This window comes from Apus apus, chromosome 5 (genome assembly GCF_020740795.1).
Source record: "Apus apus isolate bApuApu2 chromosome 5, bApuApu2.pri.cur, whole genome shotgun sequence".
Taxonomy (NCBI): domain Eukaryota; kingdom Metazoa; phylum Chordata; class Aves; order Apodiformes; family Apodidae; genus Apus; species Apus apus.
This window is the reverse complement of record NC_067286.1, coordinates 28,978,438-29,001,259: the sequence shown is the minus strand read 5'-3', so window position 1 is coordinate 29,001,259 and position 22,822 is coordinate 28,978,438. Positions and strand designations below refer to the sequence as shown.

The 22,822-nt window shown below is 40.0% G+C and overlaps 1 protein-coding gene across 6 annotated transcripts in view; it reads left to right on the top strand.

The window, feature by feature from the left end:
- RGS6 (regulator of G protein signaling 6) overlaps window positions 1-22,822 on the top strand; it is a 270,371-nt gene that overhangs the window by 85,420 nt on the left and 162,129 nt on the right. Inside the window, exon 1 of one of the 6 annotated variants that reach the window (XM_051620990.1) lies at window positions 17,704-17,793. The exons of the other annotated variants lie outside the window; for them this stretch is intronic. Coding sequence (XP_051476950.1) covers window positions 17,764-17,793 — 30 coding nt within the window. The 5' untranslated portion in view covers window positions 17,704-17,763. Of the gene's footprint in view, window positions 1-17,703; window positions 17,794-22,822 lie in introns of those variants that run through there. 6 annotated transcript variants of the gene reach the window in all.

Below are 22,822 nucleotides of genomic sequence, written 5' to 3'. Positions count from 1 at the left end.
TCAAAGAAATGGTTCTTTAGACCATCAGTGTATGCTGATGTAAATGACTGCAGAAGATAAAAGGTTACAGAGAATCGAGCTCCATATTTTAGAACAAAACATTCACTTTTGCTGATGTGATTTATGGGCAGAGCTTGTTTATGCTTCCCCTGCCATAGTAAATAAACAATGCTGTTTTGGATGCTCCATCAAACAGTGTTAGAGGTTTGTGAAATATTGGGCTCTGATTTTTATTTTAGTGTAGTTGACGAGCTTGGTTCCTTCACAGATTCATTTCGCTGTTTCTCTATACATTTTATTTAAATACTTCTGAGAGTGCCAAATTTTAACTTGTACTTGGAATGTCTTCAGAAAGTTTGTTATCTGGATAGGGAGAGGAACACCACTTGTTGCACATTATGCGTTATTATCTCTCACTTAGGGTTGGAGACAGGCTTGAACAGTGTGGGACTGTCTGCCTGCCTTGACTTCTGTAAAAAAAGAAATAAACCACTGCTCTTCTTCTGTTTCCCACTTTATAAAGTAAGAATTATATTACTTAGCTTACCTTGATTTAAATAATTATTGTTCAAATAAAAGTTGGTGATGGAGAGCAGTTCATGTCATTAATCACTTTTAGTTATTTGAAGGTATTAGACTGGCAACCTAAAGAAAAAACAACAGCCCTAGAAGAAGCTTAAAAAATAGCAATGAGTCAAAGAGTATAAAAATAACCAGGGTCCACTCAGGCTCTTTATTTGATTTTTTTTTGTTTTTTTTGAGGGGGTTTAGATTGGCCAGGAGCTTAGACCTAAATATATAGTTAATCGATTTTCTTCCATACTCTGGCTTCTCTCACCATTTGTAGGAACTTGGTCAGCACAGGTGGCCGCCTACATGCCCTGGCCAGCACAGTGTGGCATGCTGAAACTCACCAGCTTGTCCTCATGAGACATGCCAAGTCTCCCCTCCTCTGGGAGGAAAGTTCAGTTTTAAAGAGCATTTTCAGCATGTAGCTAGTTAAAGCATACCTGCTGTGAGGAGAAGGGTTTGGAGGAAGGCTCAGGGCCAGCCAGTCTTCAGTCAGACTCAGCTGTTAATGCAGAGTCAGTCCCTGGAAACTGACTGAAATGGGGTAGAAGTTTCTGAAAGAATAATGGAATCATTTTGGTTGGAGAAGACCTTTAGGATCATCTAGTCCAACCATTAACCTATCACACCGCCAAGTCTACCACTAAGCCATGTCCCTAAGTGTCACATCTGCATGTCTTTTAAATACCTCCAGGAGATGGTGGCCAAAAAAACCCATGTCTGTTTAGTTATTTCATGAATTGTGTGGGCAGAGCCTTAAAATATTTCCAGTGTCTGGCATTTTTCCTTCACAAGAAAGGTGATCTGTATCCTTCTAGTAATTTGGTTTTGTTCTTGCATGGGTAGCACAGTCATAAAAAAAAGATGCAAAGTAGAGTACAAAAACCAGAGAATAGAATAGAAAAAAACCAAACAAACAGGAAATTTCACCGATTGTTAGTAATTGTTGGGGTGAGTAATAAAGCCTTTGGGTCAAAGTAAGTACAAATTGAGTAGTGATGTAATAGGCGTGAAACTTTCTGAAGTTTCTGCAGAGAAATAAAGCCTGTGCTTAGTTCAAAATCAGGACAAATCTATTGTTCTGACCAGACTTATCACTGAAAATTCTGTCTTAAAACATGAACATGTATCTGAAAATATAATTTAAAAATAAGACCGTACTAACTGAAAATGTGCCACTTACAGTGTAAGGTCTGATTTTTTCATGTAGAGGTAACTCACCACTTCAGTATAGAATGAGCTGTTTGGCTGGCCCGTGTCTGTCTTGTGGAGCAGACTCAGTGCAAGAGCGTTGATGAAAGTGAGAGGATTTTAGTGGATTTTCGTTCTGTGTCCCATCCTGATGGGACAAGAAGTGCTTTGCCATGTGATGTGGCAGTGTTTCTGTTAGGCACTTCTGTCAGTAGCATCATCACTGATGCAGAAGAAGCCTGTGGAGATCAGGCTGTGTTGTGTGGTCACGCTCCTATTGGTCTGATCTCCAAGTGTGTTCCTCCAAATTTGGTTCCAAAGTTGCATTTTTGCAACACATGCTCACTGGGAAGTGAGTGGGACTAAAGCAAATTGCTGTTAACTCAGAGTAAATATTGCTAAGTAGTGCTTGCTTGGGTTTTTTTTGTCTGTTCCTCAGAATTCACCCAGGTCTCTTGTATAATAGAGTGTAGTAGAGCAACGTATGGAAAATGGCAACACTTATTCACTGGCAAGATTTCTTTTTCCTGAGGCTTCAAGGTGTCAAGCCTGCTTCTCCTGATGAGAGCACTGCTGGGCTGTGAGTGATGGGTTACTCTGGGAAGACAATCATGATCAACAGCAAAAAGGAAGCTCACTTTAACTGAGTCTTGATCAGAAGTGTTTGCCTGATGGCTAGCAGAGCTGACTACAGCTAGCAAAGAGGCCTGCCAACAGTAGCAACAGGAAGCTGGTAGAATTATATTTCCTTACTTCGTAAATATTCTGGATAAAGACCTGTACCGCTGTCTTACCCAAGAAAAATTATGCATACTTGGGGAATTGAGTAGTGTTTTACTTTCCAAATGCAGTTATACGAGTCACATCTCACAAGATGGAGAAGTATGGGGCACTGGAGAATTAGGATGGTTAAAACACTGCAGCTCCTCTGAGAGTTTTATTTCAAGCTGATCTAACTGTGGCAATTTTTCCCAGAACAGAGAATGAGAAATAGTTGGCGATGCTGTTTTTTTAAAATTGTCTGCTGGCATGACTCCCTAGCAGCGCCTGTCATGTACCAGGGTATTTGTGTTGGGCTAAAACTAATTTTCCATTTTCTCCTGGAGAAAGCGAGAAGCTTGCTGACATTTTGGTCTGAATAAGTGTACAGACTCAAGTATCCAGAAGGCCAAAAAGGTGGGCACTGTAGTGCTTCAAGTTTTCAGCTGTTGAAGAGAGAGCTCTACTCTTTTACTACAACCATTATAATGTGCTATATTGGCTTATGATTATCTTGTAGATCTGGAGACTGGATAGACTTATAATTCTAGTTAAAAATCTGTTTCTGTTTCTTACGCTACCATGTCCAGATGGATTTGGTGTTGAGATTGGCAAGCACAGTGCACTTGGACCTCCTCTCATGGCACATCTCCTCCAAGTGTTCGTTGGCAGAGCTTCAGCCACAGAAAGGAGGGATCTGCCTCTCTGATATGCGAAGTCTTCCTTGAGTCTCAGAGAGAAAGAGAAATGTGTTTTCATTTACTATTTCAGCTTCAGTAGATCAGCCATTTACCTCCAGATACTATTGCCACTGAAGCCTATACATACACCTCTCTATAGGGACTCCAGGTTTCTGAGATTTTTGTTTGAGGAAGATGGATTCTATATATCTGCTATATACTTTTTCCTGTAAACTAAACCAACTGCTTTTGAAAGCTCCTGAAACTAGATCACATTTATTTTACAGTAATAAAAGAGGCTTTAATTACTGAGACAGAAAGTTCACTGATCATGAGATGCAGTCTCATGATCTTTCATTGCATGTCTATTACAAATCTGGCATAATTAAAAAAAAAACACTGACTGCTTTCCATCTTCCAAATGCATGAAGTCTCATGGTATTTTAAATACCTTTTGTGATGAGTGACTCAGGAGAACATGAACAGTACTCTGTCACTGTGCAATTTTTTGTTCCACCATCATCCAACTCAATTGCTGTTGGCATGATTTCACCAATTTTATTTTTGAGGTTTGATGAGCACCCACCTGTCTGGCTGTCTCAGTGCATCATGTTAAAACTTTGGCCTAGGTACAGAATAAAATATAGTTGTCTGATTTAACTAAATTCAGGTAAATCAAGATGAATAATGCAGGAACCTGTTGTTTAGTATGACGCATACCAGTTTCCAGATGTTTGTCTTTCTCTTCTAATAATTACTTTTAAGTCTTTGCTGATTGCCCTCAAGAAAAAAATTCAGCAGAACTGGAAGGAGAGAAAGAGAGAGAGAGAGAGAGAAAGAAAAGAACGAACAACAGTAATAAAAGGTGCTGAAACTAAGGAGACTTACTGTCAAATAAAGGCATTTGTGTGAACTGCCTTGCAGCCCTCTAATCCTCAGGGTATAGAGCAGGGGGAGAAATTTATGCCAGCAAAAGTGCCCTATGGAAAAAAAAGGGAAAGAAAAGGAGAGTGGATGGTTGTGATAATTCCTTCCCTGTGCTGCCTACTTTTTTGCTTAGGGATAGAACAGAATAAACCTGCCTCCAGGACATGCATCAGCTTTCTTAGATGCATTAGTCATATTCCAGCTCTTGGTCTTGCAAGTGTAATGCCTCCAGTTATATCTGCAGCCATGCTTCTTCAGTCCTGGCTTGGCTCTGCAGGCTGCCTTGGGGAGGGAGTTACTGGGCAGTGAAGTGGGCACTGCCAGGTGGGATGATGTTTTGGGGCAAGGTCACATGCACAGAGCTACTGCCAGGTAGTGAGTAGCTAACTTCTTGCTACTAATGAGTAAACTACTAACATATTTTATAAACCCATAGATTTCTAAAATTGTAATTCATATAAATATTTCCTGTCTCTTATTCATTGTAGGTGTTCAGGGAATTCAGGACGGTTTCTAAATAAGCAGATTTTTTTGAGGATTTGTTTTAAAGGTCATAAAGTTTGGACAGCCTTGCCTTTGCTTCAGAAAGGGGTAAGAAGACTTCTTTGATAGTTCCAAAATGAAATGGTTTGTCATTTTAACAGCACTAGTAAGAAGTTTCTTGTTTCTGAGCAAAATGGCAGCTTGAGAAGATGTTATGGATGAAATGTAAACTGGGATGCCAACTGTGGGTCCTTTTTTCTCTTCTGGTTAGAAGGGGAGAGTTGGAGAATAAGTGTGATGGAGGCTTCAGCAGCATTGACTTAACATCTCACCATTGCTTAGGAAATTGTTCATACTTGAGCATGAAGATGAATGGAGCTCATTTACTCATCACAGAGGTTTTGCTTCAGTGGCCTGTTCTTTTTGATGATGGCATTGATAGCTGAGCCATTATACATTTCAGTTCTCCTGTGTATTGAGGTTGTGTTGCTGTAGAGCTTGTTTTTATCAGTAGTTCACATAGGCTTGACTTAATGCATCAAATCTCTATGTCTTGTGGTGTCTACATGAATTTGTATGTATGTGAGTATGTACAGATTTGCCACCAAAATTACAAACCAGACTTTTCTGAAGTATTCACTCACCTCCCTTGGATGTTTGCTCGGAACAACAGATTCCCAAGAAAATGGGATTATTTCTTGTACAACTGGATCCACCTTTTAGCAAGTAGACTAGGATGCAATGTGTACACAAATGGGGGCAAGAAGATCCAGCCTTCCAAAGCTGGAAATTTGTAAGTGAGATACTATGTAGATAATCTGCATTTTGCAGATTAATTTTAGCCTTTATCTGTAGAATGTATTGATACTAAATTATGTATACGATCTTTTTCTCTTTGCTGCCTGATGAGACCCTATTCAGAGATTCATATACATATTGAACAGAGTAATTCTGGGGGGGGGAAAAAAAAAGTCACCTTCCTTTTAAGGTTCTTGTTGTGACTTGGCTTTTTACAACTTGTGTATAGATTCAAAAGGGAGGTGTGGAAGATTTATACATTCCACAGATTCCACAGAGGTTAATTTCTTTCCTTCTTCAAAGAACTTTTATCCTGCAGAAATAGATTGATCCCACTGAAGAACTAAGTATTTGAGTCTAGCCTAAACACCAGCAGGATGAGAAATGGTTTGCATGAAGAAAGATACCCATCCACAGTCAGGCTTGCTTGAAGTAGGTTGCTAAAGTTACTTACCTAAGGATACAGAGTTAAATTAGGCATTATATTCCTTCAACTGGCATGAGTGGTGAGGACACCTCCTCCAAAGGGTTTAGTGAGCGCAAAGTCACACTCCCTGTGAGACGACGGAAGTGTTTGCCTTGTGCACATTTCAAACTCAAATACATAGGTTTAAAAGCTGGGACATTAACATTGTCTGTTCCAGCCTCTTCGTGTCACAGGCCGTAAACCCTTGTTTACTGGGATCGAGGATTAGGGGTTTCATGTGGCTGCTGAGAGTATTAGGAAGTGGAGATTGGGGTAGGGGTATCTCAGGGGTCCACCTTTGCATGGTCGTAAACTCTTCCAAGGCCACCCAGGGTGCAGTCTTTCTGGCTTTGGAGATGGGATAAGATGTTCTAGAACAGTCACAGCTGTTAATTTCAGAATTACTGTTTTTACAAAACACAGTTTTCTTTTTTGGTGGGTTTATACTAGCATCAGGAAAATATTTTTGTGCTTTGTGAAGCCAAATGAAATTCAGTGATGAAATACATTTGAACACAGACCCCAGTCTCCAGGTGGCATAATCTCTTTCATCTGTATGTGGAGTTGGAAGTGCCAACTGAGCACTTAAAACTGCTGTTTTTACAAGGAAGTCTGATGTTGCCATAGGTCAGCTAAGACCTTTCATTAAAACCTGAGACCCCCCCCCTTTCCGACACCAATAGCTTAGCTGTGGATGTCATTAGAAAGCTGATGTGTGAATCACCTTGTGTTCTGTATAAACTTAAGCAGATTTTTTACTAATGTTCAAAATTATATCCTCTGTGGTTCCAGTCATTTTTCCATTTGCAATTTTATTTTTGTTTGAACATTAAATGCAAAATGACCCGCGGTCAGAGGAGCACTTAAGCCTTGAGCTTGTGTGGATTTGAAATCTATGAGCCATGCATGCTATGGGTAGCATGAGAGAGAACCTTATGAGTTTGATTTCACAGGGGAGGCATTTTTAAGTTCTGTTGAACCAATGTTAGCAATATTGAGTACTTTAATGGAGTCAGCCTGCCAGTTGCTGACAGTGTTTTCAGCAACCTGCCATCTCGCTCAGCCAGAATCATTTAAAATTGACATGGTGCTGAAAATGAGGAGGCTAAGGAGTCTGAATTTGCTGACATACCCTTATGTGGGTATGTTTTAAATACATCAGTATAATCTTGCTTGGAGGTTCTGTGTGTCAGTGCTGTGTATTTAGTGCATTAGAAAATGGGATACTTGTATTGGGACATCTGTTTCTGGAGATGTCAGAACATCTGCAAGTACTTTCCTAAGGTATTACAAAGCATAGAAACTACCCTGTGCTGGATGGGATGCACTACGTTGCTTGTCTCTGGTGATAGTTGCATTACCAGTTTTATTTCACTAGGAAGAAGCTTCAGGGACTAGAGGATGTGTGCTCTGCTCCTGAAAACCCCAGGGAGTTGCCATCTAAACAACTGTTTCACCTATAGTAGCTATGAGATCATGGACACTTTTGCTAACTGAACAGTTTGTCAGTGAACTTAGTCTGTCTTGTGTGCTCTGTTTTTCAAGGCTTGATTATTTTATAATCCTTGGATTTTTGTCTAGAGTAATGGTTTTTAATTTTTTTAATGTTCTTACTCCAAAAAATGTCCAGTGGATTTGCAAGCTATTTTGGAAATTTCAGCATAAGTAGTATTCAAAACACAAAGGGTTAAAGTAGTCTCTTAGTATTTTGAGAGGCCTGAAATATGGAAAAACAAGCTCCTCTGGGTGTTATGTAGAAAATCACAAATGCCACAGTCTTTCTTCAAGGAGTATGTACAGGAGATACCTTGAGACTTGGGTGAAGGACATTACTTTGCTTGTCAGCAAGGACACATAGTGTTCCTAGAAAGGGCAATTCAGAGAAAGAGATTAACTTTCGTTGTTTTGAATTTCCCCTTGGAGCAGACTCTTTCTCTCCAGTGACAAGAGAAGGAGCTGGTAAATTAGCCAAAGTCATTGTGAATGCATCCCTCTGTGTCCTGAACACAGGAAATGGCACAGACATCCCTTCAGCGTGACAGTATGGATGCTCATTTTGGAATTCTGGCCACATTTCAGTTGTGATAACAGTGTTGTTGATTCATCTTCTGTTTTAATTGGGTGGATTAACTTGCTTTCCAGGAAGGGTACTGATTTGTGTGACTACTTAGCACAGAAAGAGTTACAGAATTGGTCATGGAAAATGGGAACTGCAGCTTATTTTATTGTGTGTACTGATAGCTGTACACATCTGTCATGGGAAGGGCTGGTCTTGCATTTGCTTGGTATTAGCAGACAGGTTTGGGAAGGGAGGCTTATGGAGGTGGGTTGTAGCTCAGTGATTAAGATGTACTTGACTCACCCTCTTTTAACAGTGCTGGCCACTCTCGTTCTTGGAGGTTTAAATTAAAGGATCAAATGCACAATCTGAGAATCTTTCCAGATACGCTTTTGAAGCACTGTTTGTCTGTTACAAAACTGATTGCCCTAGGCAAAGTGCAACCTCTCTGTCTCTGCACTAGTGAATGGACACTTCTGGCTGGACTTCCTTAGCCCCAGTCATGGATTTTAGTTATTTTCCACTAGAGGACCCATGTAATTCTGAGTTGCATCCTAGGGGTCCTCCTCAGCTTCCTGCTGTTCATCTTGCTGCTTGTCTGCTGTCATGTATGAGGAGGTGGGAGCAGACAAATACTTAAAAATACCCTGAGCAATATGAAAGCTAGATAGTTATTCATTATTGCTAACTTTCTAAAGCAGTCTGTTGAGATGTATCAACATGCCTGGCTTCGCTTTTCTCATCCCTCCAGACAGGGTAGCCTGGCTGGGCCCAGCCTTTTGTTGCAAAAGGCAGAATCTTCTGCCTGTGAAATATGAAGCAGAGCCTTGGTTACCAGTTCTCTTTAAAGAAGCTTCGTGAATAAGGAGATTTGAAATCTGCAGGTGGGCCTGACTTCAGTTTCTTATTAATTTTCCAAAATCTCCTGGCACTTTTGAGCGAGGGTGTTCTCCAAATCTAATGTTAAGTGGCTGCATAGCTGCACTCCATGAAGTATGACCCTGGAAGTAGTTTATTTTGATTGATAGGTGAAGTGGTACCTATGCAGCCTCCCCCAGTCTATCTCAAATACACATTGCTATATTGTTTTTAGAACACTTGAGGTTGTGGATAGAAATTTATCTAGATGTACACAATATAAGTTTTGTTCTCTAGGGCTTTCTGGCAAATTACCGACAGAGACAGAGCACTTAGTGCAGCACAGTGCTTTTTGTTTACTGGCCTCTGCAGCACTGTTACTGTGCTTGCTGAGCACAGTAGTAATATGCAGTTCTTGTAGCATCACTCCAGACAGTGCTAGACATAGAATGGCACTGAAATGAATACAAACTTGAATTGTTTCTTTGATCTCCCCAGACTTCCCACAGGCTGCTGTTGCAGGTTTTTTCAAGGTCGTCAAGTGTTGATCGTAAAATGCTGGCTTTTGTGCCAGTGGTTGAAGTGCTAGAAAACACACTAGTCAATGAGATGATGGAAAAGAAGTAACTTTGTTTAGATCAGACATTGGGCATGAGGAAAAATAATTAAGGGCAAAATGTAGCTTCTGGGTATAAAAATGGGCAATAGCAACCAATCAAGTAGTTCTGGAGTCTTTATCACTCTGCTGAAATGAACTATGATTTCAATAAATCATAATGCAAATGTTTCTTTGGCTTTAAAGCTTAGGTGGCCTTAAGAGAATAAATAGATTTAGCCGTACAGTACAATTATTCTACTTGGATTTATAGTCTTGCAGCTTCAGTTGAATTTTACCACTGAAAGAGCAGGATGAAATCCAGGGTATTCATGTATTCCCAGATGTTACTGTGAGATAACTCATAGTCCCAGCTGTTATCAATTCTGGTGAGATAGCCTTTTCATTCAACCTAGCCAACAGCCTTTAAACCAGATATGAGACTTCAGCTGTTTTATTCTTTCAGAAAGCACAGGGATTGTGTCTAAATGTGAGTTTGAAGGAAGACAGAGTAGTTATGTTAAACCAGCAACTGATGATGCCATGGAAGTAGCTCTCATTCAAGTGGAAAGTTGTTTGCCAATTGTACTGGGATATAAATCCTGAGATTACTAAACAAGAAGTCTATTACAGAGAATGCATTAATATTCTTGAAGCACTTTGTGATTCCTGGAGGAAGGCTGCATTATAAATACATGTATTATTATTAGCAAAGTTTATGTGCTTTGAAGATATCATTTGTCAGAATCAGATTGCTGCAAGGCTGAGTTCCCTGTTCTGCCTGGAGTCACAATGGGTCTGGGAACCGTCACATTGCTCTTAGCCCAAGTGGGTTGGCAGGTCTTGGGATCCCACTGGCCAACTCCATTTAATCACCAAGTTGTAACATTTCTGCTGAGCTTGCCAAGAACACGCTTATGCGGTAGAAGTGCCCTGCATAAGCTATGTTGGTGTCCTAAAGCTATGTGACTGCCTAAATATTTGCACCTCTCTTTGTACTGAGAAGCCTAGAAATAAAAAGGCTTCAAGGAGATATTTGTGGTTTCCTTCAGGCTTTGGTAGAAGTGGATGCAAGGTTTAAATTCAGATTTCTAGCTATTTCTGGGGATGCAGTATTTTTTGCATTTTCCTCTTCTCTCCTTCCTTTCATACAAGGTTTTAAAAATTGAATGTAGAGCCACTGTCAGGTGGCTTCTAATACTGCTTTGTGGGTAGAAAACTCCAGTAAAATTACTCGTATTTCTTCCAAATAGAAAAAAAAAAAAATTCTTAAAACATTCTCCTTGGTTAAAAGCAAATGTTCTCCTCAGATGTGTTCCTAACAGAAAAGCTGCAGTGTCTTTTCAGCAAGGTTATTGAAATAACCTTTTATGTGCAGTGCATGGACAAAACCCAAACTTAAGCTGTATTATTCTGATCTTTGAAAGAAACATAAGCAAAAATATCAGAAAGAACAACCAAGATATTTTAACATGCATTTTAAAATAATTTCCAAGTCATCAAACAGCATCATTTTCATCAATAAGTACATGCAACTGACTAATTTATTCTGTCTTTAATCAGATTCAATATAATTTTTTTATAATATTATTTTAATATTTTTTTTAACAGTAGAAACATTAGGTAATTTTAAGCTTCAGTTAGGAGGCTTTGGGAGGAGTAATTCCTTTCCTCTTCTTATCAGCATCATAAAGCATTTTTTCTGGCTGCAGAAATTTTCTCTTGGTGCATCCTGAACAGCTTTTTGGCAGTCAAGAATAACCAATCAACCCTCTTTTGTAATGCATTGTCTCTTTATTTGTATTGAGCCAGTCTGCAATTTGCTGCCTTGAGAGAAGCAAATACTCATCATGTTAATTCATTTCTCTTGTTCTGTGCAGTTTGAGTGACATTGATTCATTCCATTGCCCATTTCACATCTGATTAGGGACTACTGCTTCCAGTGTAGAGATGGAGCTGAGGAGCTCGGATTGCCTTCCTTATGAAGAATAGCTGTGTAATGAGACAGAATGGTACATAAAAGAAAGCAAAAGTCAGAATAGTTTCTGAGTTTCAGCTAGTGGAAACATTTTATTTATGAGCAGCAATGTAAAAGTTACTTTATTTGAAAAAAGGACTTGCAATCTCTTTTTCTGGTTAATTTCTAAAGCAAGTACAAGAATGTCAAACATAGGGCTATAATCCCCAGATCTTTAAGGAAAAAGATCTTGTGGTGTCAAAGACATTTAGAATCAAGGAAAAATACTGTCATACTGTTTGTACTTATGTTGTATAAGGATTGCTTGAGAAGGCTTAATGTTTGTGTTTTGTAGCCTATTGCAGGCTGAGATTTCCAACTGTGATAGCACTAAGATTTATTTACGTGCCTACTCAAAAAACTATCCACTCCAGTATAGATGTTCATGCAACCTATAGGCAGTGCTCTATGTAAGGTGTTAATAAAACTTACTGTCCTGTCCACTTAGAAGAGTCCCATACCAGGATTCTTCAATTATTTTGCTGCTTGCCTATGTACTGTTCTCTCTCTCTGTCTCATATCTCAGGGTGTGATTAGCTTTAAACTGAAGCTGGGTTTTTTTCCTGTTTGTCCCACGAAGAATTTTCCATCTTAAAACCTATATTACTTTCAGATCCTTTCTCTAATTTTCAGTTTTAATGATTAATTTTGTGTGCCCAAGGAGTAAAAGCAGCAGCTTCATTTCACTGGCATTCTGCTAAATTAAGTCTCACATGTATAGCAGAAAAGAAACTTTGAGTTTGTGTCATATTTATTTTCCTACTTCTAGTTCCTATGCTTGAGACAGGAGGTAGTCATATTCTGCCAAGTGATTCACACATTCTGTGTTTTAGAGAGATTATAAAAAAGGTAAGAAAATAAAAGTAGAAAATACATATCTTAATATAGTGTCTTAGCCTTTGTTATGGTGCCATAACTCCAAGGGAAATCAAAGTAATATTTTAACTGCATAAAATGAATGTAATGTTTGTAAGTGTGGAAGATGAAAACAAGTCCATCCTACCCCAGAGACACAGTGAAAAGAGCTGGAAGGTGTCTGCAGTCCTGCTGCACACACGCTGGCCCGAGGTGCTCACCCTTGATGAGGTCATCAAGCAAGGGCATCCAGGATGGAGCAGCTCCCCAGAAAAAAAAGATCTGTTTCTTTTTGTCTCACTGGAGCTGCACGGTGTGATAACTCATATGGATCTATATCTGTGGCAATGATTTGAAGTCATACTCTGGTTGAAGGCCAGATCATCTGGAAAGCAATAGGGTATGATAAAAGCATTTCCTCTGGGAGCTAGGAGAAGGGCTCTTCAGCTTATAACTCCAAGTAAAAATGTTTGGTCTAATGCACAGAGGCTTCATCACTTGAGAAACTTGACCATAGACCTTTGTCTGTATCTTTTGTTGCCAGCCTGTTATGTTGTTATCCATCCAACAAGCAGAGCTAATGCTATATTCTGAATTATTATGTCATGTTTACAGAGTAATGATGTTAAGCAGTGATGTTCAGTTAAAATTCTAATAGCATATTGAGTCTTGAATGAGATAGCTAGTAATTAATAAAGTGTTGAAATACATGTGCCTGTCTATTTTTTTATTCTAAAACATGAGAGTAATTCCAGGCAGTATATCAGCAGCAGTTATCAGCTGCCACCATTTGTTTGACAAATTACTAATTGCTTTATTTCAAGCAAATGTTTTCAAAGTAGATGATATAAATAACTGACTTATGCTATTTATTGGAGGCTGTTTGTTTCATCACAAATAATTCCAAGAACATGCAACACTGGCCAGTTAAGAGTAAGACAACTTTATTTTGTGTAAAAGCTTTCATGCAAATTGTATCCCCAGATGCCTCACAGTTTTGTCATATGATCTGTGTCCCATATACAGTGGTATCACTTTCTCAGTGATAAAGAAAGAAATTTAATTTTATGCAAAGGGAGACAAGATACGCTTCCAGATTTTAAAAAGCCAGTGATTTTCTGAAACCTAAGTAGAAGACTGTTCCAGATGGCATGATGTGCAGAGAGAAAGGCTACTGTATTTAACAGCAACAAGATTAACTGAATGGGCCAACAGGAAGCAAATGTTGAGTCAAAATGGAGAGCAGAGAGACTGGAGATGCCAAATGTACAAATTGTTGTGAGCTACAGCTTGAAATCAGTGTGTGACTTGGAAGTTTGAGAGGTGTGCAACATGGTCATCCAGTGCAAAAAGAAGAATGAAAGACACAACTATTTATGCATTCAGAGAGTTGAAATCTGAAAGGGTGTTGGTTAAAGGTGAAGTCCAACACCCAGGGAGGTGCTGATGCTTATAGAGTTGCAAGCATAAAAAAGAAAAAAACTGTGGTCTTTTGTGTTGTCAGGACCTTTAGGAGTATACTCCGTTTACCTTTCAAGTAATCTGTACCTTTTTGTCTTCAAAAGTCACAAGGGAGACTCAAGGTAATCACACACATAATTTACAAGTTAGGGATGTTTTCCAGTGGAGCTGCCCTGATGACTGGTGCACCCACTGAACAGAGCAGTGGTCTCAGCCCTTTCCCTTCCTGTTGAAATGGGTGTTTGCTCATCTTAGTCAGAAGACTTGGAGTTTTGAAAGTAATAGGTATGTGTGAAGCAACGAAATGCTATATCAATTAAAGTTGTTGTCTAATATCCATGAGTCTCTCAAAATGCTTGTATAGGAGTGTAAAAATGGAGGCAATGGCTGCATTTTATGCAGCTGTGCTAGACTAGATCAGGGAAATGAAGGTGGGTGAACCTCCCCTCCCAGTCTATTCTCTTACATTTGTACATGCACATAAGCAGAAGCATAGGAACACAGTTATAAAAAAGGAAGGGTTAAACATTAAAAAACAAAGGACAGTGGAACTGAGTGCACCCTCAGCAAGTTTGCTGATGGCACCAAGCTGTGTGGTGTGGTCAAGATGCTGGAGGGAAGGGAGGCCATCCAGAGGGACCTTGACAGGCTGGAGAGGTGGGCCCATACCAGCCTCATGAAGTTCAATAAGGTCAACTGCAAGATCCTGCACCTGGGTTGGAGTAATCCCAAGCACAGTTACAGGCTGGGTGGAAAATGGATTGTGAGTAACTCTGAGGAGAAGACTTAGGAGTGTTGTTGATAAGAAGCTCCACAGGAGCTGGCAATGTGTGCCTGCAGCCCAGAAAGCCGGCTGTGTCCTGGGCTGCATCAAAAGAATCGTGGCCAGCAGATCGAGGGAAGTGATTCTCCCCTTCTACTCTGCTCTTATGAGACCCCACCAGGAGTAGAGTGTCCAGTTCTGGAGCTCCTGACACAAGAAAGACATGGGCTGTTTGTGTGAGTCCAGAGGAGGGCCACGGAGATGATCAGAGGGCTGGAGCACCTCTCCTATGGAAACAGGCTGAGAGAGTTTGGGTTGTTTGGGCTGGAGAAGAGAAGGCTCTAGGGAGACTGGAAGGGTAGCCTTCCAGTACCTGAAGGGGCCTATAGGAAAGCTGGGGAAGGACTTTTTTATAAGGGCATGCAGTGATAGAATGAGGGGTAATGGCTTTAAACTAGAAGAGGGGAAATTTAGGTCAGATATTAGGAAGAAATGACTTACTGTGAGGGTGGTGAGACACTGGAACAGGTTGTCCCGGGAAGCTGTGGCTGCCCCCTCCCTGGAAGTGCTCAAGGCCAGGTTGGATGGGGCTTTGAGCAACCTGGTCTAGTGGGAGGTGCCTCTGCCCATGCAGGCAGATGGATCTAGGTGATCTTTAAGGTCCCTTCCACCCATAGCTCTTCTATGATTAGAAATGAAAAGTTACGATGCTAATAACATCAAATATAAAATATGCAGATGAAAATGTGCTAGGACAGTATTTGCACTATTCTTGATGTTTCCTTTTGTCCATTTATTTTGTTGTCTGGATCTATCTGGTCTCAAAACTCATATGTCTCATATGTCTGAACTGTGCATTCATGTCTAGCCTAGATCAAAGCTTGAAGTCAGAAATAACCTGTGGACTATCTTATATATCTGGCTTATTAGTGGGCCAGTGATCTGGCCTATAGCTGGCTGCACAGGTCTGTAAATTGCCATTAAACTACTAACAGGAACGATTGCAGGCAGTAAGGCTAGTAATAAACTGCATTTTTATGTTACTCAGTAACAGCAGTGTTTTATCACTCCTTTATTAAGGAAAATTACTAAGTACAGTTCCTGCCCAAAGGCAGAATATGCAGTTCACCATTAACATGTAAGCAGTATGTCAATTTATAATATTGTAGGGAAAAAGGTAGTTTAAGGGGTATGAGTAATCTAACAAAAGATTAAAGTAATTAAATATAAAATCAGAGTGTAACAACAATAAACAGTCTGCAATATATGACGTTAGCACTGATGGGGAGGAGAGCACACTCCTCCTTTCTTCACCCCTGCTCTGCCTAGATGTAAGCTGAGTGTGTTTCACTTGTTTGTCTTTGCAAATTATATAATGATTTCTGAATGACACAACAAAACAGAAAGCTTGGGGAGTTCATAGAGATGGCAGGAATTTTCACAACAGGTGATGTGAAGAATCCTGTCTGATTTTACATCCCCTGCCCTCCCAAGGAGTGCTCACTATGTTACAGAGTAATGGCTGACAAGAGCCTATTAGAAGTATATATATAAAAAAAAGCTTTTATATGTGCTTTCCATTATGCAGAACAAAAGAGCTTATGATATTAATGCATTTTGCCAAAACATGTCCAAGTTTGGAAAGGAAAAGTTTTAACCTGTTACCAAATTAAAGGCTTGTTTACAAAAACATGGACTGGGAAGCTGTTGCTTATGGCCAAGTTTCATACCTGTGAGCACATGGACTTTACTGTGAGTTTGCTGAATGTGCAACTCCTGTGTTAATAGTGAGAGGCAAGGTAATGAGTGCATTTTATGGAAGATTTTAATAGAACATTACGCCATGTTTTTTTTTTTTTTTTCCTAACTGTGCTTTAAAGAGTCAGTTCTTGCCCTCCCAGCCCCCCTTTAGCTATTACTGAGGCAAATGGTTAGTGTAGCAAGCAGCTCTGACAACACACTTATGCCTTCTTTTCTCTTGTGGAAAAGCCTTGGGTTATCCTCACCATGACCTGCTGAAGTTGTAGAGGCTGTAGATGCCAACGCATGCTCTCCTGGGGGAAGAAGAAGTTGCTGGCTTGAACAAGGACTTTGTTTCTAGTAAATTCCCTAGTATCCATGGCACAAGTGCTTACATAGGGAACTATCTACAGGCTCGTTTGCTTCCTTTTGTCCTTCCTTTGAAACACTTGATCCTAGCCTTATCCAGGAAAAGAGGGAGTAGATGCCATTCAGGACCCATTTCAGTCCTGAACAACTATGTGCAGGAAGACCAGAAACCTGATTAACTAATTCCCTGTGTCTTGTGGTTGCGTGATAGTGATGCCTAACATGGAGATTGTATTTCAGCAGACCACGATTGATGCCAGTCTGACATCTGAGAAAACATTATGCTGATCAGTAATAGTCAAGGATAATACACACTGCTGTAAATGGCCTTTGTCTGAACTGTTGGATTTTTTGAATGCTGATCTACTCAGTGATGCACTCCAGCTTAAGTCCAAGTGTTTTTTAGACACGTTTCTATGAAGTTATGTTTAAAAAACAATACCACGTAAAGTAATTCTGGATTACAAATGGGGTAGTTTTTGCCTAAACTGTGGAGTATGAAGTTAGCACTGTAATGAAACAAGTGTTTGGGGTAAATTTTTCCATTATGGGCTGTCTGGAAAGGGGAACAGGACAGGAATGTTAAGTCCACTCCTGTGGACATGACTGAGTTAACTGTCTTCAATGCAAATGCTAAGTTCTGTTGTACAGATGCACTCACTTGTCTTAGCACAAGGTCTGTGCTGTAGTGTTTGGTTGGACAAAAAAAGAAAACCGTAAATGAACTGCAGTCGTGGTAACATTGCAAATTAAAACTACAGTATGGAGTTAAGTGTGTGAACATTGTAGGTCCTCCTGATCCACCAGCTTCCCAGAAAGATTTCACAGCCAGCACAGGCCCACTTTTCACTGGGAAAAGTTTGCCTCAAATTTCACATTCACTACCTCTTTCCTGCCCTGCTTGCCAGCTTACACTGCTGGTTTTAAATGTGCTAAGTAAGGTTCAGCCTTTGAAATGCTGAAAAATTTTTGTTTGTTTTTAGCTGAGCTAAAAATGGGGACATGTTGAGGACCTGACCTCCTTTCTGGCTAGAGTACAGGACCATTTCAGACGTGTTCATCAGCAGAGCCCAACCTAATTTTATTCTGGCAGAGCTGCTAAATAGTGAAATTACACTGGAGAGAAGCTAACAGGTTAAAACAAAATAATTAAGATAAACCCAGCTATAGTGATGTGGTCTGTGATGACTTCAAAAATTCAGGTAAGGGAAGTTGCTATGAAATTTATTTTAACAGTAGCTGGAGCTGACCCTTTAGCAAGGATGTTAAGGAAGGCATTTTTAAGTGGATATGGGTTGCTGGCTTTCGTGTTTAAAGCAGAGGAGAGGGAAAAGACACATCCTTGTCACCTGCAAAGTGCATTTATCAAGCAGCCAGTTGCAAAAGATTTTAGAGCTAACAGATCTTACCATTAGGAAGATTTCCTAAAATGTTGTATCTCTTTCCTTACTTCAGTTCTCTTTTGATATTTTCAGTTCTGCATTTATGAACCATTTGTTTTCATCTTAAGGGTTGGTCTGTTAATTGACCCTTGTTTTCAGGGATATGTTGGGTCAAACTGCCCTTGTTAATTTTTAATCTGTCTTTGCCAGGTGATTCCTCTCATGCCTTTGAATAATTTTTGTTCATTCAAAAATTGCCCCAAAACTGAAAGCTTGTACACAAGGCAGCTTCCTTAATATAAGGAAATTATAAAAGTGAACAGGGCAGCTTAGAAATCCACAACATATACAGGTTGTTGGTGATAGAAACAAACTGACACTTCTCTTCACACAAAATCTTAAGTTGCATAGGTGCATAAACTGCTTGTGTTTCTTATTTGTTGAATTAATTAACAAAATGATAACATTAGTGAGATGACCACAGTAGAAGTAGTACTCTTTTCTATTTGCAATTTTGTTATGGTGCAAACTGGCCTTTTGAAAAGCAATTAGTAAACCTAAATAAAGAAGGGCTGCTGTGGGTTTTTTTGAGATAGCAGCAAAAGTTCACTTTAAGTCTGCCAACAGTTCCTATCATGGTGAGGGGACATAAGGAGATAATCTTTCATAACACAGCTCTCAGAATGAGGCCAGCTTTACATACCATGTCCTGCACACGCGGCTGGATGCTTTGCATGAATAAGGTGTTAAGGCAGTTGTTGCCATCCATTTTGGCTTGACTTTGAAATGAAGCCTTACTGTGTTCTGTAGTGTCTCACACAGCATTCACTCTCCTTTCTACACACAGCATAGATGATCATATGACATGACATAAGCAAAATTGCACAAACAGTTGGGGAAACCAACTTGCCTGTCAACAGAATCGGATAATAAACATCCAGAGACCTTACCATTATAAACTATTTTAAAACAATATTCCAACCTCACTGAGATCAAAACATTTGTGTATGTCTGTATTTACATATCTGTATATGAATACACATACAAGTTCATACATATATGCATACATATGCTCATTTAAAGATTCATAAAATCTAGTTCTAGATCTAGTTCCTTCTAGCGGAAGTTTATACTGTCAATATACACTTTTTTTATGATGTTCTCAGCAGCTGTTGTGCGGTGCTGTACAGTAGAAGAAAACTGCCTCCAAAGAAGCAGGTCTGCCTTTTTATTTCTTAGAACAGGCTTTTAATCAAACATGCACTTAAACCTCCAGACCTGACTGCTTTGAGCTGCTTGTGCGTAGAACTCCATTTAAGGGAGTTCTGCTCCTTCCTCCAAATAACCTGGTGATGATCACAGTCAGAAAACTTTAATGGGCAAGAAAAAGTGCTGGTGTAACCCAGTGTATGATTGCTGTGTGTTTGAGCAGATGATGCCTGGCAGCAATTCTGATGCACAGGGGGTGTATTTGTACCTTTCCCTGTGTTGGACAGGAGATGAGAACGCAGTTCACACTGCTCCCCGCAGCTTGGAAAGATATCTCAGGCTCCTTGTGCATCCCATGGAGACTTTCCCTGGCCTGTGTGCAATGCTTCAGCTCATTTGTGGCTCCTCAAGGGGCTGTGATCATTTGAGAACCTTCATAGGGAAGATGGACATTTTTAGCTCTAAGACAATGAAGGTTAACAAGAGGAAGGGAGTGGGAGACCTTTTTCTGCCATCACTCCCATCTTCTTCTGTACCTCAGCTTGGGTACAATGCTAACAGGTATTTCTGAAGTTATTAAACAGCTCTAGAATAGTGAGCATTAGCAGAGAAGCCAGGCAGTAGCGTGGTTGGAGTAGGAAGGATCAGTTCTGTGGATTTATTAATTTGAAAACGTGCTCTGTTATTTCCTTGACAAAAGTCTACTAGCTGTTTTGATAGAAGGCAATTTCTGTTTCTATGTCCATGGAATATAAAATGACTCATGCATTTGCAGGGGGGGAAAAAGCATAGTAGTATTGTATAATATGGAGCTAAAATAGTATCTATTGACAGAGTATTGAAATATACAAAATATTCTGATGAAAATAAACCCACAAAATTACATTATGTTAATATCAATAGACTTTAGGGCTGATGGTTGGTCTTCATGATCTCAAAGTTCTTTTCCAATTGTAATGATTCTGTGACTAAAATTTAATTAGAATTTTGTGCCTACTTCCTATTTTCTCTCGATTCATTGTCTTGTATATCCACCAAAGATTTGGCTAGTTTGTCTGTATCACTCCTAACAAAGATGTCCTGAGCATGGCTCTACAGTCTTTGCTAACTACTGAATGTTCCCAAAGGGCATCCTAGCTTTCAGCATGAGATCAGCCCTGTGTTTTTTTATGCCTGCTCTCTCCACCTCATGGGTAGATCATATATAAAACCCAGTAAGAGTTCAGTGTTTGCAGCTGGATCCTCACTGCTCTAAGTGATGAAGTCTGCTCCTAAATTTTGATTTCTATCTTTTTTTTGAGCACACTGGAGCTCGCTTAAGCAAGTAGAAACCAGGGCAGCTGCCTACATTCCCACCTGTGAGTGATTCAGTGTCCCACTAAATATAGTGGTAGTAGTGCAGAAGTGGGAAGGGAGGAGCAACCTCTACCAGGACCTTCCATGTGCCACATTGGTGTCTCTTATGTTTTCCATGCCTACAGCACTACTTTTCAATAGCCGTTCAAGGTCTGAGGAGTCTCATGGGGAAATAAATTGACTGTTTTGCTGACAATACCACCAGAGCGCTACCAGCTTTTTCCAAGCTGTCCTTCGTTACTTGACTGTGGCCACTTCAATGGGTGGCAGAGGAGATGTATGTTTAGACACTCCATATTTGACCACTCTGCAGAGGCTGAAAGTCATTGTACCAAACATGGAGATAGATTCAGAAATGTATCACTGTTCTTGAACTTTAAAGCACTACTAAAAATAACTTGCATCCACGATAGAAGTCTGTTGTCTGTCATCTGGCACTTGTGGTTAGTCCCAGTGGGAATATGGGCTAGCAGCCAAAACCACATGCATGGCTCTGAGTGGGAGCTTCTCCCAGTCATGCAGGTAGTAAATGCACTCTTTCTTTTTTCAGGTTTCTTATCTTTACATTTTATACATCTGTAATCTTTTTTAAAAGATCATCACCAAAGTCCATCAGCAAGGATTGTCAGCACTTTACTGTAGAGATAGAAAAAGATGGAAAAAAAAATGGATTGTTATCATTAGAAAGCCTTACGGCGTCATGCAAGGCAGGATATCGGGTTTGGACATAGTTTTGTGGTGTGTGATCCCATGCCAAGACTGAAATAAAACTCAGTTATTTAGAGTCACATCTATATGGACTCCACTGTAAAGATGGTTGAGAGTACCAATTCATTTCACTTGAAGTACTGAATAGGCAGGTTTGGTTTTCTAACAGACATGCACTCTATGATCATCACAGCAAATTACCACCATATAGAAGTACTATATGCCCATGTGTGCACACCCTTGAGGATCAAACTGGGACATGGGACAAGTAATGCCCTTACATCTCTCTAGAATGTGGACCTCTAAACCTGTTTTGTAACAGCACATTAACAATCCATTAAGAGCCTCCAATCTTTTTGGGAATGAAATCCATCACTTGCTCAGCATGTGCCCATTCGTACTGCAGCCTTGCTTAGAATTGCTGCTCATCCACCTATTACTTTTTTTCACGTGGTTTACAGCCCTTGTCAAACATTGTAATGCCCACTTGCCAAGTAAATAGAAAAATCTCTCTGATGCTCTTCCCATTTACTAAGTCTAGGTATTGTCCTTTTGTTTAAGCTTTGTATTTTCTTGGTAACAGCAATGTTTCAGTTTGCACTCTGGTTTAAATACAGATGTCAATTCATGCATTTGCCAGTGTTTCTCAGTGAATTCTGTCATAGTGTCCATTTATTTAACCTACCCAGTTACCTGGCAGTTAGCAAGTAGCAAAGCTATAGAATAAATATGAAAGAAAAAGGAGGAGTGAAAATAGGGGATTTTGGTAATTGCTCTACAAGAAGACACAGCAAAAGATAAAATAATTGGAAATATATCAAGGAAGAAGGAAAATTACATGTGGTATTGGGTGATTGTATATACGTACACATCTACAGATAAGTCTTGGTTGGACAACTGGGCCTCAGCAACAGAAGGTAGGAACTTTGTCTTATGGGGAGTTCTCATTCATTGCTTCCTAACAGCAGGACAGAAGACATCTAGACTTATATTACTTTTACTTTTGCACATCAGTTGAGTGCTGTTAACATTAGAAATGCTTGAGCTGTTGCTGGCTGTTACTGTCATTGGTCTGTGCTCCTTTCTCTTCTGCCTGTAGTGGCATTCACACCAGTTCCTTGGTTTAAGTCAAATAACATAATGGAACAGCAAGACAGCAAGAGGATTGTCAACGTTTGACCCAGTTGGACAACAATGCTCTCGATCCCCTCCCCCTCCTACCCAGGTAGGGAAGGAGAGAGAGGAAAAAAAAAAAAGAGACTTGTCTAGATTGAAAACTGAACCGTGCAACTTTATTTAGAATATTAATACGTGATGTTAGAGTGTATATATATATATATATATAGTGATTATACAAAAGTGTGGCAGAAGCCTCTCGCCTCCCCCCACCCCCAGCAACTCCCACAGCACTTCCCTCAGATGAGACAATTCCGAGGAATCCCGAAGCTGCTTCTGGAGAAAGGCAGAGAGTTACGAGGGTCAGGAGGGCTTGAGGTCGATGGTTCGACGATGATGGGCAGATGGTGTTTTCCCAGACGCCGGCCACGAACAAAAGAAAGAGGAAAAGAGAGAAAAA